Genomic DNA, 18,439 nt, shown 5'->3' with positions numbered 1-18,439 from the left:
CATGTGAATGTTGGATGCTGTGATGGTTGTAAATGTCCACCAATTGTGAAGAGCCTGAACTGTTAAACAAGGACTATCTGTTCAGACTTGGGACATTTATTTAGATCTCTGCAAAAATTTAGTATCTTTTGCCTCTAATTCCCTTGACAAGTTGTGGTAGCCTCCAGCTGTATTATTTATTTATTTTTATACCTTTATTTCTCGAGGACTCAGTAGTATTAAGACTGCAACTTCCACAATTCTCAGTGGGCTTGGTGCAAGCTGAAGTGAAGACTAATCTGAGCGACATTCATCTGTAATTCTCAGCTCAGGTCTCCTTGACAATTATGGATTCTGAGACATTGCAGAAAATATTAATCCTTGTTTATGTATTTAAAATTCTGATTGTATAGTGCATCCATAGAAATATGCATATTGCCTAAATCTAAGACTTCACAGTTTTCAATTCAAAAGTAAAAATCATTGATATCTCAGCAATACTGACAATTCACTAAAGCCGCAATCTTAAATTCTTCAAAGTAAGATCAAATGAACACAGGGACTTACTTTTGAATAAACAACTGTAGGTCTCCTGTAGGCAGACTTTTAGCTGTTATACAGTATGTTTGCATTTATTTCCTTGGTAAAATACTTTTATAAAATAAAAGTGATTTAAGAAACTGGCAATGGCATAGAAATCAAAATGGTCAGAAGATTTCTGTCTTCTGGCAGAAGGACCTGCTCAGTGAAAAATTAAGCAATGTTAAGAGTCACTTAATAAAAAAAAAAAAAAGAGTCACTTAACTAAAAAATAATTCATCAGTCATTCTGTGAGTCATAATTTAGAGCATAACCTATTTTGTAGATCAGGCAGGAGTTTATTCAACCAACTAAGGGCTTAGAAAGGTGAATGTATTTGCTGAAATTATAGAACAACTCCAATAAATAAATACCAGAAGTATATATTTACATTTCTAGCTCTCAATAAGGAAAGACACTTATCAAGCATCACACTGATGGGTAAAGTAGATGTTCTCTTCTAACATTGAGAAAGACTCCATAAGAATGGTAAAGAATGAGCTGGACCTTGGAGATAAAATCTCAAGTTCCACAAACTAAACTATATTCAAATGATCGCCTCACATAGAAGGTATATGGGTAAAATGGGCCTCGTCATTTGTCAACACATCGTTCTTGCTTGCTCTCACATATCATAATCAGTGGTGATCAGCCAGATACATATACCATTGCAGAGAATCTTTGTAAGCTGGTATTTTTTAAAGAAATCAAGCTGGCAAACATATTTTGTTTTGCTCCAAACAGAACTGTAGAAAACATGGGATAACATGGAGAGGGTAGGAGAGATGGTGGTTACGCATCCATCCTTTCTCTATTTGACCTCTTGGTGGCTTTCGATAACCATTGACCATAGTATCCTCCTGATCAACCCAGAAGATTAGAGATGGGCGGCATGGTGTTCTGCTGACTTACCTCCTTCCTTCAGAGTTAATCCCAGTCCATGATTGGGGAGGAGAGGTCCTTCCCTGGCCTTTACTATGTGGGGTGTCACAGGTTTCAGTGCTTTCTCTTTATTTAGATCTAAACGAAGTTGCTGGATCAAATCTAAGGAAGAGCTAGAATCAGAAAGATGTCTGCTGCTGGTTTACATATTTACAACTGAAAGAAAGATTTAAATTAGACAAACAGAGCTATGGGTTTGACTCTGTTAAAAATGAATTGGAAATCCTACCGTGTGGTAGTGATGAACATATCATTGCTAAGATCTATAAAACGCTATTGAATTTGAATTTGGAACGTGAATATGTAAAGCACTGTATGATTCAGTGGGCAAGGAAATCAATATAATGTAAAGCTTGAACAATGGGAGAATATGGACAAGTTTTAAAATTTACATTAAATTACAATTTAAAAGAAATATTTTATAAGATGATGTATCATTGGTTTTTACCACCAGATAGGTTATCAAGAATGTATAAAGGTTATTTTAAACGAATGCTGGAAATGCAAACGTAAAGAAGGGGCTTTTTATCATTTATGGTGGACGTGTGATAAAGAAATATTGGAATAGGATTCATATTCTAATATAGAAGTTTCTTAAAGCGATCCCAAAGATGCTTTTTCACGAGGCAACTGGGCTTTCTTGTTTTTCTTTGAAGACATTTCGCTTCTCATCCAAGAAGCTTCTTCAGCTCTGACTGATGGTGGGGAATGGAAAGATTTATACTCCTTGCAGACAGCTGGTCATTTGCATTCATTGAGACCACTTGGAGGTTTATCTATGTCCTCAGGGTCATCTGAATAGTGTAAATGTGTGTGGAGCCCTCTTGGAATTGCTGAAAGGACTGTCAATTAGAAGTCAGTGCTTTTTTTTCTTTTTCTTTCTTTCCTTCTTTTTCTTTTCTTTCTTTCTCCCTTCTTCTCTACACTTTTCTCTTCCCTTTTCCCTCCCCTATTTTTCCTATTGTTAGCTTTTGTATTTTTTATTATAGTCTCTATGGGATGAGGTACAATTGGTATTAGACCTGGCAAAGAAGGCATTCTATAAGTACCATTAGCTAGAAATCTACATATGATGGGTCCCAGAAAAGGAGCCTTCTCTACTATGGTGTTTGCTTATGAAACATACTTTCCTCTGAAGCTAGATTAGCTGCATCCTTCTGAGTATTCTGGAAGTCCCTCAAGACCTGGTTATATTAGCAGGCTTAAGTGGCTATTCTTATTCTCTTTGCCTAGGTATCTTTTAATATGTATTCTTATTTTTTATTGTGTTATATATGCATTATCTTACTGATTGTTGTACACTGCCTAGAGTCGCCTTTTATGAGATGGGCAGCAATACAAATTTGATAGACAGATCATTCTCTCTTTCAAATGTTGATTTTTCCCATCCCAATCCCATTAACTATTTTAAGGATTCCTTCCTTTTGTTCCAGAGTCAATACCATATAATACATTCATCCATCTTCCTATTATTTTCTTCTACTTATTGTCATCTGTCTAGAAATACTCTCAGCTGCTGAAAATGGTATGAAACCAAAAAGAAAGGCTAATTACAAGTTTAACAAGAACAGTTAAAAGGTTTACAATAATTATCTATCGGAATGTTTAGAATCAAAAGAAATTGCCTTGACTTTTGTTATTTAATCTTGTGTACTACACACACACACACACACACACACACACACACACACACACGCGCTTTAATACGCCAAACACCAATGGCACATGAAAGCAAACAGGCCCACCACACATTAAAAAAATTAGAAGTCCTTATGAATTTATTTACATAGTTATTAAAGTACACAAATACAGTGGTAATACAAATGAGGTGTTCTGAGATATTGTTACCAATACACAGGTTTATAGAGACATTCTAACTATATTTTCAGCAGATGATGGTGAGATTTAAGTATAATGGAAGGGCAGAGACCGCCCACAATCAAGAACAATTTGAGAAGTTTGCAGTCAACTTTTTAAGTATAATACAGCAATTGAAGGTTCCAGATATATAGAAAGAAGAGGCTGCCTTTTAAAGTCTCTAACATTACATCATTGACAACAAATATTTACAAAAAGCACACTGAAGTGTAGAACTGTACAAATGGAAGTGCACATGCGCAAAGAACCAACATCTACAGCAACCAGTGATACAATTATTCAAAATTTTCCATGGACCAACATTAAAACACATTCCCATTGCACTCCCCCAATCATAGGTTGCATCAAATCAGACTGTGAACATACAAATAAGCAATAGATTAATGTTCTAAAGTAGCTAAAGAAAAGTAACAAGATTGTTCATAGTTCAAAATCCACAGAAGTGAAAAAAGAGAGGAAACAAAAGATGACCTGACAAAGCTTTGAAACAAAATGCTTGCAAAGTAACAAGAAAATAAAATCTTATGGAGTTATACTCGCCACCAAGTTTTCAAGGAGGCAAGAATCTCACATTTATTAAAAAATAGTAACAACACACCTACATATTGCATTTTCATCCCCGAAGTGGGACTGATGGTGCTTTGAGTGGTATTTGGTATGACTCACATGCCTTCTACTTTCCCAGATTACTAAGGGATAAATATATTGCTCATGAAAACGAAGATTCTTCATGTATATTAGCTGGCACACTAAGTGTTTTGGCCACTATATAAATATATCGTCAGCTGAAGGCCAGCTGTTCCAGGCTTGCACATTTTAATAAAGAATGAAAGAATTCAACAAGCTTGAATGTTCTCTTGACATCTTGCAGAAGGAACAGATTTCTTATAACTCCCGAGCCTTGGCGGAATGCAGCTGGGCTGGCGGCACTTCCTGCCTCTGTGCGCTCAAGAGGCCTGCCCACGACTGCACTGCTCCTACGGCAGTGGCAGTGCTTAATTGGCATCTGTAGGAACAACCCAGCAGAAACAAGGTACCCTGCCCCTCTCCAAACCCTTCTCTATTATGGATAAAGGTAATACATTCTACGTCCAACATTAAAAACTTCCTGAAAGATTATTTTCGCACTTTTTGTCTTTCAAAATCTATGAAGCGTTATTTTTACCTCTACTCGGTACAGCTTTTTCTTCCAAAAGATCTCCCACTCTTTCTTGACAATATGAGAGACAAATCAACATTTTTTAAAAAAGTGTGGGTGGTACATGGAGGTTTAAATTCTAAAAAAACAAAAACAAAACCCCCGACAACCCGGGAAGAACAAGACAGCCATAAGTAAAACTAAAAATTAAAAACCCTTGAGAATCCCCCTTGTCCTGTCGAACGGGACCATACAAAAGTAAATAATGTAAAATAAAAGGAAACACCTCTAATTCAGTTAGACATTCCCTGTCTCAAGCTTACAAGAAGTTTCAAGTCTTGAGTTTGTTTGTTTTTTTAAAACCAAGCTTCAGAATTTTCACATTTCCACACAGGGTTTTGAATGAGACAAGACTTTTTTTTTTTTAATAGAGAAGTTCAGCCAATAATCTTAGCAAAATGAATACAAAACTTTCTTAAACCAAGTAAAAGATTTATAATTACAGTAGAACAATAAAAAGGGGGGAGGATGAGAAGACCGCCGCCTGCTGAGGGACAACTAAAATGGCTATTAAATAACAGGCTGGCAATGCTGTATACCATCGCTTCCTTTTCTAGCCCTGTTGCTAGAGTTCATATAAGGTTATTGGGTTTCGGGCTAAAGCCTCTTGTAGTGTGGCAGCTGCTGGATTCTGTCCATGTTCCTGTGAGTATCTTTAGACAGTGGCAAGGAGAGTTCCAACTGGAATATTTCTTCTGCTCTAGTTTGGGATAGTTTGCTAGTAAAAGCCATTGATAACATAGGAGATCAGCCATGCATTATCTGCCCCTCAATGGCATCATTATTTCACCGATGCACAGCAGATTGGAGTACGCTGGTCGTCGCCAGAGCAGGAATCTATTGAAGCCAAGGAACAGGGTATCAATATCAGCTCACACCGACTGAGACTGCATAAAACCTGGACTCACGCACCATTTTCCATGTATACAACTGAACAGAAACGTCTACTTCAGAAGGATGAAAAGCCAACACAGAGATTTATGTGCCAACTGAGTCAATGATACACCCACCTGTAATGCCCATGAAGGGAATGACAGAATGACATGTTCCTTGTGTATTAAAGGAATCGTAAAAAAAGCTTCTTGTGAGCAGGGAGAAATATATGAAGAATGGGGAAGAAAAGCCCATGCTAGTTAAAGAGAAAACAGATTAGATAACTCAGGTGAGCTCTTAAAATAGTAATGAAACCCAAAGCAAGAAGCAAGGTGACAAATGCATTGTAAATGTGTGTGTGCGCGTACACACACACACACACACAAATATGCATTATTTATAACAATGTTCCCATCAAAGATGCAATGTCAAGCAAACCCTGTGAACTCTGCCATCAGAAATTTGATAGCATTTCAATTCCAGTTAAGATGGTGGAAATGAAATAAATTAAGAAGATCCTAAATCTAAATGCTTTGAAAAACCGGTCAAGGTTTAAAATAGTCCTAGTGGAAACTATTAATACTGTCAGTATTGTTTTCTTTTGTAATAAGGTTGCATTTTATTCTAAATCTATTCAACATACAGGCAATCTGCTACCAAGTCTGTTTGTAAGCCTCCTAGAGTCGCCTCTAGATTAGAGGGGTGCTATATAAATTTAATAAATAAGTATAATCTACAAAATTACTCAAAATCCATTTTTTTCAAATCAGGATGAAAGCAACGGGTTTGCTTTGTGTGCATTAAACCAAGCCTTGCTCCGCTAACAGGATTAAGAGGTGCAATAAGCAACACTTTTTAAAAAGGTATTGGCTATGAGTGGGAAGCAAATCCTCCTATTCAGAATTATACAATAAAGCTTTAGTACTTAGATTACCAAAACACTGCCAATCTCTAGAGAGCAGCTTGCATATGATTGAGAACAGGAAGAAAGGTGTTTCCAGGTACCCATCCTTACCTAGTCCATGTCCTTGCTAATGCAAGTCCGAACTCTATAATGCACCGGTATTCCAACAGCCAAAGTTAGGCTAGTTTAGATTCATGCATATTTTAAATGACAAGTAACTTCTTTGTGTTGTTTCGAATTAAGATCATCCTTGAATGCAGTTTTGTAGAAACACTGTCAAATTGCTGCGACATTAATGTCTTGTTGTGTAACAAGAGGTTTTTTTTAAAAAAAATATAAATCAGGAACTTGATAGTAGACTGGAAACTTCAGTTTTTCTGTCTAAACTAGACATATCAAACTTGTAACGTCATGTGACATCGTGCGACGTATCGGACGTATCGGAGTTTTTTCCCCATTGTGGGTGCAGTTTCCTGGTGACACATCTGGCCTGTGGGCTGGCAGTTTGACACCCCTGGTCTAAACCAAGCATGTCAAACTTGCAACATCAAGTGATGTTGTGCAACGTATTGCGACTTTCCCCCCATTGCTGGCAATGCGGTAGGTGCAGTTTTGGCGTGACGCATCCGGCCCGTAGGCCGGCAGTTTGACATGTCTAGTCTAAACACTTGAGGTTTTCCAATATAAATTGTACATAAAAATAGGCAATTAAGCCTTACTGTAATTTGTAAAGAGTTTGGCTATTACATCTTCCCTATTGTCATTTCAACTTTCTTCCTGCCAAAATGGGGAGGAGAAACATGACATGTTTTCTTTGCAGGAAAATGCAAGCAAGCACCTATTTAGTATAACGTATCCTTACAATCAAGGTTAATTTGGAAGAGAAACCTTCCTTACAATTCTCAACAGTTGGATTATCCAGTTGATCAAATCCAAGTGAATAATAACTTGCAAATATTGTTAATAAAGTAAAAGGCTTTGGGAGTCAAATATACAAAAGCAGTAATGAGAAGAGGAACAAGAATGATTCAACATTAATAATAGAAATGTCCTCTGGGCAGAGAGGCAAAACATAACCCAAACAATAAAATGGTCAGGAAAGAGAGCACGGCTGTTAGCAAAATCTAAGCATCTCAGGTTGGATAAAACAGCAAAAGAAGCAGTTTTGGAAATATTTAAAAATGGCAGCATGCTACATATTGCTCATACACACTCCATTTTGCTTTGGGGAAAACTACCTACTATCATATCAAATGATAAGCTTTCGCTATCACTGATGCATTCAATACCAATACAAACATTTAAGTGTCTATTGTAACAAGTCCAGAGGCAGTTTCCAGCTACTTATCAGTTTTGAAAATGTTTTTTTAATCTTGGCTGCTTGTGGGAAAGGGAGAAAAATAAAGAGGCCACATTAATCTTTTGTTTATCCTACAAGATAATTCTGCCTATATTAGGCAGTGAAGATGTTCCCAGCCTTAGTTTTCACTACAACTAAAGCCCTGTCCCCTTTAATGTCCATGTGATGCATATTAAACAGGAGGCAGGGCTTCAATTGTATGGCAACATCCACCAACTTGATTTTTTAAAATTCCCCCAGATATTCCTATATATTGGAATAATTTAATTTAAATGAATATAGTCTAAATTATCGGCAGTCACAATCTAGGTTGGGCAGCCACATGAATCGACTAAATATTTAAAATGTGCATAGCAAATACATAATAATATTTTGATGCTCTCTTCAAGGTGTTTTGTTTTTCTCAAATGGGCTACTCAGTTTGTACACTTGCTAAAAAGCAGATTTACTGCTAAGCAATGTAGCAACTGGAGTGATCCCTATGGGGTTATCCCAAATTCTTCCACTTTACTTAGTAATACTGGTTTCACTTACGGATGTTCTAATCAAACCATTCTAGTGAAGTATGAAAGTTCTGAGGAAAAAGTGAACTAGTGAAACGCTAAAAACATTTGGGAAAAGCACATCTAATGCTATGTCATCTGCAAGGCAGAGGGAAATAAAAGTGCAGAATTAAAAGGAAAAGCCACCCCATTTGAATGCCCCAAAGGAGTTCATCCAGACCCACCCACCAAGCTGGAGTCTAGCGAGAAGGGACTCACCCAGTGCTGCTTTCCAACGAGAAGACGAGCAGCTACTTGCCATGGTGTTCGAAAGGAATGCTATTCTGAGGTGGGGGGGAAAAGACAGCCATTTGAAACAATTCCACTGCCCCAAAATTAATTCCAAACTAAGATTCTAAGTGGAGCTGCCCTTTGTTTAGAGCAGTGCTCCTTTCAGAAGCCTCAGAGACATTGGCCTTCACAGATTAAAAGCTGTCACCAAACGGATAACCAGAGAGGTTGCTTTGAGAATGTGTTTTGAGAACTGATGTGTGAAGAATGACTGCTCTGAGCAGCAGGAACAATCAACAGGATTTTGGAAATGTTGGAATGACTCCTAGCTCAAAAGGATCATCAGATTAATGATTTATTGTCTGTGCTGGCCGTTGATTCAAAAAAACATTTTCCTTTATTACAGTGATAAATTTAACCCATGAGTAAATCAAGGAAACCTGCATCTCTCATTAACACTCCATTAGGTAGAAGCTCAGTCTCCAGCAGGAGTCTCCAAATTTGGCAACTTAAGACTTGTGGACTTTAACTCCCAGAATTCCTGAGCCACCATGGCTGTCTGGGGAATTCTGGGAGTTGAAGTCCATAAGTCTTATACTTGCTAAGATTGGACAGCCCTGCTCTAGAGCCTTCAGACTAGTAACCACAGATACAAACAGAGGCTTTTGGATGAATACGTTCACTAGAACAGAAGTCCATTTTTGAACAGGAGTTACATTTTCTCTCAGTACTTCTTTGTGTACACATAAACCAACACTTCTTCCTAGTGGCAGAAGAAGCTTAAATAAACTCATTCTCTTCTCATAAAAACACCCAAATTTTCAACAGTCTGTTCTACAGTTCTACAGACCTGAATGGTATGTTTAAGAATATAAAACATCACCCATAAGGCAGAAAATGCTAAATTCAAATTATATAAAAGATACCTGCTATGAAGTTCAGCCCATCAAGAAACAAAAAACAAGCTTAAGTGTTTTCACTGGGGAAAAAATCACCTTGTAAATGGTGACTAAACTGAAAAACTAATATTTCTTACCAGCTAGAAATGGCACTGCAAAAGACAACAAGAACATCCATCTACCAGCAATTGCATTTTTCAAATTAGTTTTATGAACCCAGTCCCTATGTTTTGTCATGCTGACAAAAAACATTTCTTACAGAACCAATGCTTGAAGATTACTGAGGAAAAGCTATATATCTGAAATTATCATGAAAAGGAATCATCATAATAAAGGACATCAAAGACACATCAGCTAAATCTAGGCCAACTTTCATTGAGAAAAAACAGGATAAACTGAACTTTTTGGAGACTTTCAAATAAGTAACTCTGTAAATATTCAACTAAAATGTTGAAAGTATTTAAGAAAAACAATGAATATCTGGAACCTGTATGTTAGCATGCGATGCTTCCATCCTTGAGGGAGAGATCAGAATAAAGCTGCTTACTTAGATGAGTCTCATGACATGACAATGCTGGTGCCTGTGGTTCCTGCACAATCATTCTTGCCATCAATTACCAGTATTTGGCAACGCTAGGTATTTTAAGACTAAAACTTCAATTATCCAGCCAACTGATCTATTTCTCAACAAGGTAATAACTATGTATGCAGGCTTCTTCAGACTCACATGATTAATACTTCTCCCCCTTATAAAAACCCACTCAAACCCATAATCCAAGTCCTCCATATTGACAAGTCTTGCCTCACTACACATTACTAGATATTTGTGGAAGTTGAATGACTCCTGATAGCTGTTTGCCCATGAACACAGGCATATATTATCAAGGCTTTGTGTACAGATTCTTCAAAACATTGCAATTATCTCCTGCAAAACTCTGGTATTTTAGAAATGGCTCCTTCAGCTGTCCTGGTCTCTGATCTATTTGAATGTTATCCATCAGTAGGATTTCATCAAGAGTAAGACACTTAAATGCTATTTGTCTCCATCCTGACTCTGTTTCTATCCATTACAAGATAGATTGTACTGTTACAAGTAAAGAACTCTGGCTGGACTACAATACTCATAAAATCTTTGTTTATCTCTTATATGCCACTACGTAGGTGTAGCAATACTTTCATCTGCTATTTATATTGCATGTATGTTTCAGCAGAGGCCAAAATAAAAATCTGGCCAGGTTGCAGAACCTAGAAGTTTTAGTAGTTTTATTTCATACTTCACAATAACATCCAAACATTTAAGAAGGAAAATGTCCCTTTTAATCCATGTTTCTGCTCTGGGTTAACTCTTCTTTCTTCACCATCTTCTGCTTTTTGCCTCATTTGCTCTTCTTCCTGCACTTCTTTCTTTGCAGCAACTTCAAATTCTCAGCTCCCAGCAGGCTCCACTCACACCCCATCCCCTGGTATACCTGCTAGAGTGGTCACCAAGGAAATAGTTAATGTTGACTATAAGGAGTCAGAACTGGGATTTAATGCTGACAGAATTATCAATCAGGGTGCTAAGGTAAGAATTGACATAATTTAATAGTGCTGAATCCTTAACATTCAGAAGAGGTTAAGATTTCCACGCAGAAGTGTGGGCAGTGAGCATACACAACATATATACAGCACACAGGCTGTGTGTTTTATCTTCCACAAGGACCATGATCTTTGAAGCCATGTTCTAAGAGTGAAATCTGAGGATGATAAAAATGTCTGCTTTAGAATTATTTGGCCAAATATTTAAAGTACTGTATTTGAACAAAAACTTTAATTTTACTAACACAATGTAGAAAGAGAATCCATAGTTTTGAAGTATTCCATTCTAACCCGGGCCCATCTGTTTTGTTCCTGGTCCTCTGCCTGTTCTTGGCCTTAATTCTAATCCAGGGGTCCCAAACCTCCAAGTCGCGGCCCACTATAGGGCCATGATCCGATTGGAACCGGGCCGCATGAGCAGTTGGTTGGCGTGCACGCAGCTCAGCTTGTGTAAGTGGCAGGCTGGTTCCCCTCTCCCCACTTGCCAGGCCGCAAAGCTGTAAAGATTGGGGATTGCTGTTCTAATCTTCCTCCCTTACCGATTAGTATGACATTGCTCTTATGCTACAGGTACCCTACCAGAAAAGACAACAGTGAAGCATGGCAAGTACCATTTGTGGCAACCTAGAATACTGCCTCCATCTAGTATCTTAGGTGATCAATGTAATTGGTGATCTCACCCCACAAAAAGATTTCCATTTTTTTTTTAATTTGATTTTTTCCCTCTCAAAATTTGGAGCCCTACTTAACTCAATCTAAGCTCACCTATTTGAAGGAGTCAACCCTGATAATAATTTTTGCTTCTCTATAGCAAACCAGACCCAAGGAATGTGGAAGATCAAATAGCAAATTACAAGAGCTTAATTAGCTTGCTTATAGATAAGGCAAATATTTCTTTTAATTCTGAAAGCCCAAATAGAAGGCCATTTTACTCGAGATCTTATAACATTTTAAAGTTATAAAACAATATTTAAAAAACATAACTACAATTTAAAGATGGCTTCTATGAAATAAATTATACTTAGCAAGGATCAGATGTCAAACTGCAATTACTTAATTCTTAAGGGAAATACTTGCTAGCCATTCAGAAGGGAAGACTATATGGGTTGGTTAATGTGAAAGCTTGTGCATATTGTACTAGATCCCAGTTTAGCATTAGAAAGGGAAAAAACCTCTCTATCTAGTCTGCAAGGCTTCTTCCTTGTTGTCTTTGTTCTGTGCATCTTGGTATACAAGAAACAGGAAGAGAAGGGACTTCTAACCAATGATGTCACATAGCCCTTAGGAAGTGACCATAGGACTCTTAGTCCCTTCTTAAGATGGCAATTCTAACTTTGCGAGAATGTTAAAAAAGAAACTTTTCAATTTATTTATTGTAAAACCTATTCTAATTTCTTTTCACTAGAAAAAAAGCTTATTGGACCTTTCACAGTCATCTTGGAAAGGAATTTCAATTACATTAGAATGAGAATTCAAATTGCATTAGAGTATGAAATTTAGAGAAAATCAGTGTTGCCTAACACAAATCAAGGGATCTAACCGATTTAGCACATGTAGAGTTATTGGATTTGGGTTGTAAAAATCCAGATTATTATTAGATGGTGGCATATTTCTGCTTTCATAGGGTGGTTATCTGGATTTTTGCGACCCACATTTGCATAATTGAATCAGAATTTACTTCTGAAATATGTGGATTTTGGAATTTTTCGGGGCCAGTAAAAAAAAAAAAGAGGCAAGAACAGCCATGGAGTTACAGAAGGTTTGATCTCTTAAGAAACATTAAGCTCCTGATCCAAAAAAGGCCCTCTCTTACAATTCTAAACACAATTGGATGAAAATAAAAGATATTATATTATTCACAACCTAAAGGAATTTAAAATGATTTAAATTATCATGCCCATCGATAAATTTACTTCAGACTAATTATTTTCCTTTTAATGAATTAAGAAACCACTTTAAAGAGTTGTCTATGTAATAGAATTGTGTGCTAGTTGCATTATTATATAGGATATAGAAGAGGGGGCAGTCTTTTTTATTAGAAAAATGCACAAAACTGTAGATGGAAAATTTAGTCTTTGTTTATATGAAGAATACGAATATGAAGAATACTGTTCTATGGAACTCAACTATTGCTACCTAAGGGTTCAGGCTGAAAATTATCCCTTTATCTGCATAAAATTTAAATTCTGAAATCTTTGGTGACCGGTATCTAATCATTCACAGCTCCTTTAAACCATTAACGATATGCAGTCATTGGCAGCTTTTCTGTTCCATATCAGTTTATAGTTATTAATAAAATGACACTTTAAAAATAATTGGCTGCTGATGCCTCCCAAGTGTGCAAGGCAAACATCAACCATATACCAAGAGAATGAAATACTGGGATAAGGCAAGATGGGCTTGTAATTTAATGCTCTCTAAATTCAATTAAAAAAAAAACATTTACACATATTTTGTATAATATAGCTTGCTGGACTTCAGTGATTTTGATGAAAAGGAAAGCAAATAATTACACCTCAAGAGTCCAAAAGTGCTTTATTTCCGGTAACTTAAGAGGTTAAAATGCGCACTTTCTTCCTCTTCCTTCGAGGTCTGCAGGAGCTTGGCTTTTCAGATGAAAGGATAAAAGAAAGAGTCTCAAAACCTCACAAGGTTTCATTTTTTTCAAAATTAGCAAATCTCCCATAGGATATATTTACTCAAGCTCTAGAGATAAATATATTGGTCAGCAGGTAAGGAAATGCCCTTGTATTAAAGAGCCAAAGAGAATACTATTTTATTTATTGCAACTTTGAGCAGTGCGTAATGAAGTATTTTCTGAAATAATTGTTCACCAAAAATAACAGAAACAAGTATTTCAGAAATGCATTCAGCAGGCCACCATATGATTCAATATAAAGAAGTATAGATTTCAAGAAAAATAATATAGAAGTAGTTATAATTACAATGATAAATAATTTCTTTATTAATATGTTAAAGACTCTGGACCTGCAGAAAGTAGTCATATTATTTAAGTACTTGATTGCAAAAGCTTGCATTAGGTAATAAAAGCTATATTCCTGTGGGAGCTAAAACTCTTAAATTATATATTCCTTGAAATGTTATTCTCTGATCAGAGATCTTTTTAATTTTGCTTTAAAGATTGCTTGTTTCAAATATCCTTTTGGCATAAATTCAGATTAGATAACTTTCATCTATAAAAGCATGCTATCAACAATCAGGGTTTTATTAATTGGGTCTTAATGAGCAATGCTATGAACGTTTACTAAATACAATTGTGTCTGGATAAACTTCTCCTTTTCTAACTGCAAGTAATAGCGTCAGTTGAGCTACTTGTATCCAAAATGAAAAATACAAATTATTACTGAAGAGCAGAAAGCAAACTAATGTTCTTTGCTGGTGTCTAATGGTCTTCTGAATTTTTGCAGCCAGGGTGTGGCACTTATGCTTTTATAGACTTTTATATTCACCCATAATTACTTATTTGGGTGAGTTTTCCACTTCTATTAAAAACCTTTGAGCCTCTTTATTGACCTCTGTTGCTAAAATCATTTTTTATAGTTAAAACATCTACATTACTATCCGATTCACCTGTAGAAACTTTTGCTACATGACTTCTTCAGCTGACAAAATTACAGCCTAATTTATCAAGGCTCTGAAAGGCACTTGCTTTCTGACTAACTTTCCAAATGTTTATAATATGCTCTCCTATTAGCATCTAATTCAAACTTATTGTTTCTAAATTCCCAGCTTTTTAAAAAGACAATTCAATGCAGATGTAAGATCCCAAGACCAATATTTCATTGTTGAACAATTTACAAATCAAAATCCAGTTTTGTAGCATGTTGTATATGAACTTCTAATCTGATGTGATTACATATCACACATAGTGAAATGAAACAAAAAAATTATAACCAATATTATTCAATAGCTTGGTAAGTGTTTGTCTTTTGGTTTAGAAATACACAAAAAGCAGGAAATAATATTAACATTATTCTTTCATTAAATTGCAGAATTAAATGCATTTTTCTTCTAGAATATGCTGGCCTTTATACATTGAAAATCTTTATTTATAGCCAATTACACAATGTGTTGAAACCTGATACAGATGTTCTTTGAACATCTGACATATATTTCAAAAAATGATGTATGCTTTATGGGAAAAATTGCAAGTCCTGATTAATGGTCCCAAAATCAAGGTGCTTGACTCCTGCAGACATATTCAGATTTCACTATTACTCTTAATTTAGCTATGTGTTTCAAATAATAATACACGCCCACACATAATCTAAAAAGCATTTCTGCTTCTCAAATTAAATACGATTCTTCAAAGTGCTAAAAAAAAAAAAAAACAGAGATGCATGAAGGGTACCTAACAAACTACTACAAAAGTATACAAAGGAAGCATGGGAAATCCTTTTCTATTTCCATTTCTTATTAATCACAATTTTTCAGATCTTTAGTATTCTTCAGAAAAACTCCTTATACAATACATGTTTTTACAGATAATGATTATACCAGACAAAAGCTGGTAGCTATTTCCCATTCAGTGGCCATTTATTTGGAAATACAACCACAAATTATGTCCAGATCTCAGAACTGTTGGTTACTGGGTTTGATGCTGTTGTTTTGTCAGGGAGTATTTATCATTAAGCACTACCAAACAAAATGCTAAATGACTGGCTACCACTGATGTTGTCCATCTCTAATACTGGACAAATTGTATCTGATCAACGTTAAAAGAAGAATGCTTATTAATTCTTCCTCAAATTTAACAAAGACTAATATTCATTCATTTGTACAAGATTTCCAAGACCTGCAGTGGTTAAGAAAAACATGGATCTTTATGTCAGTTGACGATTCACAGAGTATAGCAAAAGTCACTGAAATTTCCATGGCTGTTAAAAGTCTGTTCCCTGTGAATACACAAAGGCCCAAAAAGGCATTAAGGAAAGGTGGCACCCAGGTACCTAGCTATAGATTTCCATAGCTGTTAGTCCCTCTTGAGGCATTACAGCCTCAAGAACAGAGGCCTTCACAAATAGCTTTTTATCAGCTGATTCAGATTAAGTAAGAGATCAACATGTTTAAAACGTAACAACTGTAAGGTAAGTCTTTCAACTCAGAGCCCAGAACATTTCTAAACTGAAATTGAATGCCAACAATACTATACCCCTTTATCTCTTTTCCCATGAAATGAATAGTTTTGTACCTGTGAGGTTGACATGCGTGAGGTATCTTGTCGACCTGTTAAATCAGATGAGGAGATATTCACAGGGGCCCCACGATGCAATCGCATACTCACTTTCCGTTCTCGCTCCATTCCAGAAACTGGTCGAGGAGATGTATTTGCTGACCCAAAAAAGTAAGCTATTATCAGATTTTTTACATAGAAAAGTTGGTTATAAATTATTTCAGAATTCTATAGAAATTCTTGTTGGAGATAATATATAGGTCAGTATGGCTGAACTGTCATTAGGGAGACCCTGGTTCTAATTTGCTCAAAACCACAAAATCTCCCTGGGTAGCTTTGGGCTACTCACTCTAAACCCAATCTATCTCACAGGATTGTTGTTGGAAAAATTGGAGAAGGGAGTATTACATATTCCAATAGAAGTGTAGACAGTCTCTATAGCTTGGGGCTGAACTGTGAAATCCTTGGTGTTCTTTGGCCTTGGCTGTTTGCTTGCTGACATTTTATTACCCAACCAGGAAACATCATCAGTGCATTGTTAGTTGTGTATACTGGCTTGAACTCCTGAATAAAAGATGTAAATCTTACACAGATAGTCCTTGACTTACGGCCATTTGTTTAACAATAGTCTGAAATAACGATGGCCACGCAAATGTTGTACCATCACCTTCATGGTCACATTATTGTGATCTGGGTACCAAACCTCCTGTGATCATGTAATTGTCATTTGTGATCTCTGCTGACTTCCACAGAAAGTCAATAGGGAAGCAGTAGGAAAAATGGCAAGCTGCTGCCACCTGCTGAAAGGACTCTTGAAGTTTTCAGTTCCATTTCTGCACCCCTCCCCTCAAAGGAACCCTTCCATGCATGGAGGGGAGATAAAATCCTTTGGTGGGTAGCTCTTTCATCCAGCCCCAGAAATGAGAATGAGTCAAAATTCAGTCAGAGAGTAGAGAGGCATTATGGCACAGGACACACAAGTGTCTGTTTGATCAGGAGCTGATCTCAAAAGTATTAGGACAGAAAAAATTCCTAAATGACTTGGAGTCAGGTTAGCTGAAGGACTGATGCATAAACTTGAAAATAAAAATCTGAGATCCTGTTCTCTGGGTGTCTTCTAAGTTCTAGTCACAGTTTTAGAATTCTCTGTCAAGTCCATCTTTCCTTATTGGCCCCTCTTTAGAAGAATGTTAAATATTAATGGATTATGTACTATGAATGTTTTCAACTAAAGAGCTACAGAATCTATTGGTTAGCTTGTATAATCCATAATCCATCAAATACAGTCCTAAAACTTGTACTTATTGTGTTTTACAGTATGATGTAATTTCCTCTGAAATAAAATACCAACTACAGCAAGCGTTCAAAGTATTACAGGCTCAAAATAGCCATTTTGACCATTATAAACTTGGAACAAAACACTCTACGTTCAATCATCTATCCCGAGATCATTGCAAAATGGGCATTTTGTGCCAAATTGTTTCACTGAGATGTCAAGAGATTGGCTTGTTTTTATTTTTAAATTGCTAAGTCATGGAGAGTTGCAGAATCCATTAGTCAATAAAACGGAAGGAGAGACATATTAGCCAAGTTTAATTTTGTTCAAAAATTTCCCTAATAAAAACTGCTGTTTTTAAATTTGTTGCTATTAGTTCATGAGATATAATGATATTACTTAATGGGATTCAGTTGTACTGTGTTTTTTCTTCAGGCAGGTTTACAGACATAAGAATATGCAATGCATTACACACAATAGTTGTTGAATTGCTGATCTTTCAAGACTGTTACACATCATGTTGCCTGGATGCGTCATCTAGTGGGCAAGGACAAATACACAAACTGTGCACTGCATGTACAGCTTTAAATCAATAGACAAGCATAATCTGAGAAAGATTTTACACTTTGATTTTTGCATTTTATTCAGTTGAAATACACTCAATATGAAACATTCCAATAGGACATTCTGAACGTTTTCATTTTGCACAGCCTTTTTTGCTATAGATCCACTGCATAAACCAAAAAAAATGTTAACATAACTCCAGCTGCTACAGTTCCACAACTCCAGGATATGAGAATTGAGGCTTCAGGCCACTGGTGCTGCTGAGGTTTGTTGCAGTGTGGTGCTTAAGGTGGCACTCACGCCACTGCTGGGCCTGAAATAGAGGCCTGGAAGCAGCAGCACTTTATTTCCCTCAGCCTGTAGCTCTTACCCACTGTCTTTACTGGGAACTTCTGCCTCTTCCCATGTTGTGGTCATGGGAGGTCCCACTTAACAACCTGCA

General features: G+C 36.4%; 1 protein-coding gene across 6 annotated transcripts in view; it reads right to left on the bottom strand.

Annotated features, from left to right (window-relative positions):
* Window positions 1-3,256: 3,256 nt before the first annotated feature.
* Window positions 3,257-18,439, bottom strand: part of CSNK1D (casein kinase 1 delta) — a 34,078-nt gene continuing 18,895 nt past the window's right edge. The window contains exons 8-10 of one of the 6 annotated variants that reach the window (XR_005556815.1): window positions 16,176-16,315; window positions 8,475-10,857; window positions 3,257-5,413 (exon numbers count right to left, since the gene is read on the bottom strand). Coding sequence is in view for 3 of the 6 variants with exons in the window: in XM_039344153.1 (XP_039200087.1) it covers window positions 5,363-5,413; window positions 16,176-16,315 (191 nt within the window). In the remaining 3 variants the exon portion in view is untranslated. The other 5 variants (XR_005556816.1, XR_005556817.1, XM_039344163.1 and 2 more) reach the window with 5 other exon arrangements.

The sequence above is a fragment of the Crotalus tigris genome, unplaced genomic scaffold, assembly GCF_016545835.1.
Source record: "Crotalus tigris isolate CLP2741 ecotype Arizona unplaced genomic scaffold, ASM1654583v1 scf7180000017551.9496454, whole genome shotgun sequence".
NCBI lineage: Eukaryota > Metazoa > Chordata > Lepidosauria > Squamata > Viperidae > Crotalus > Crotalus tigris.
This window is presented reverse-complemented; position numbering and strand designations above follow the sequence as displayed.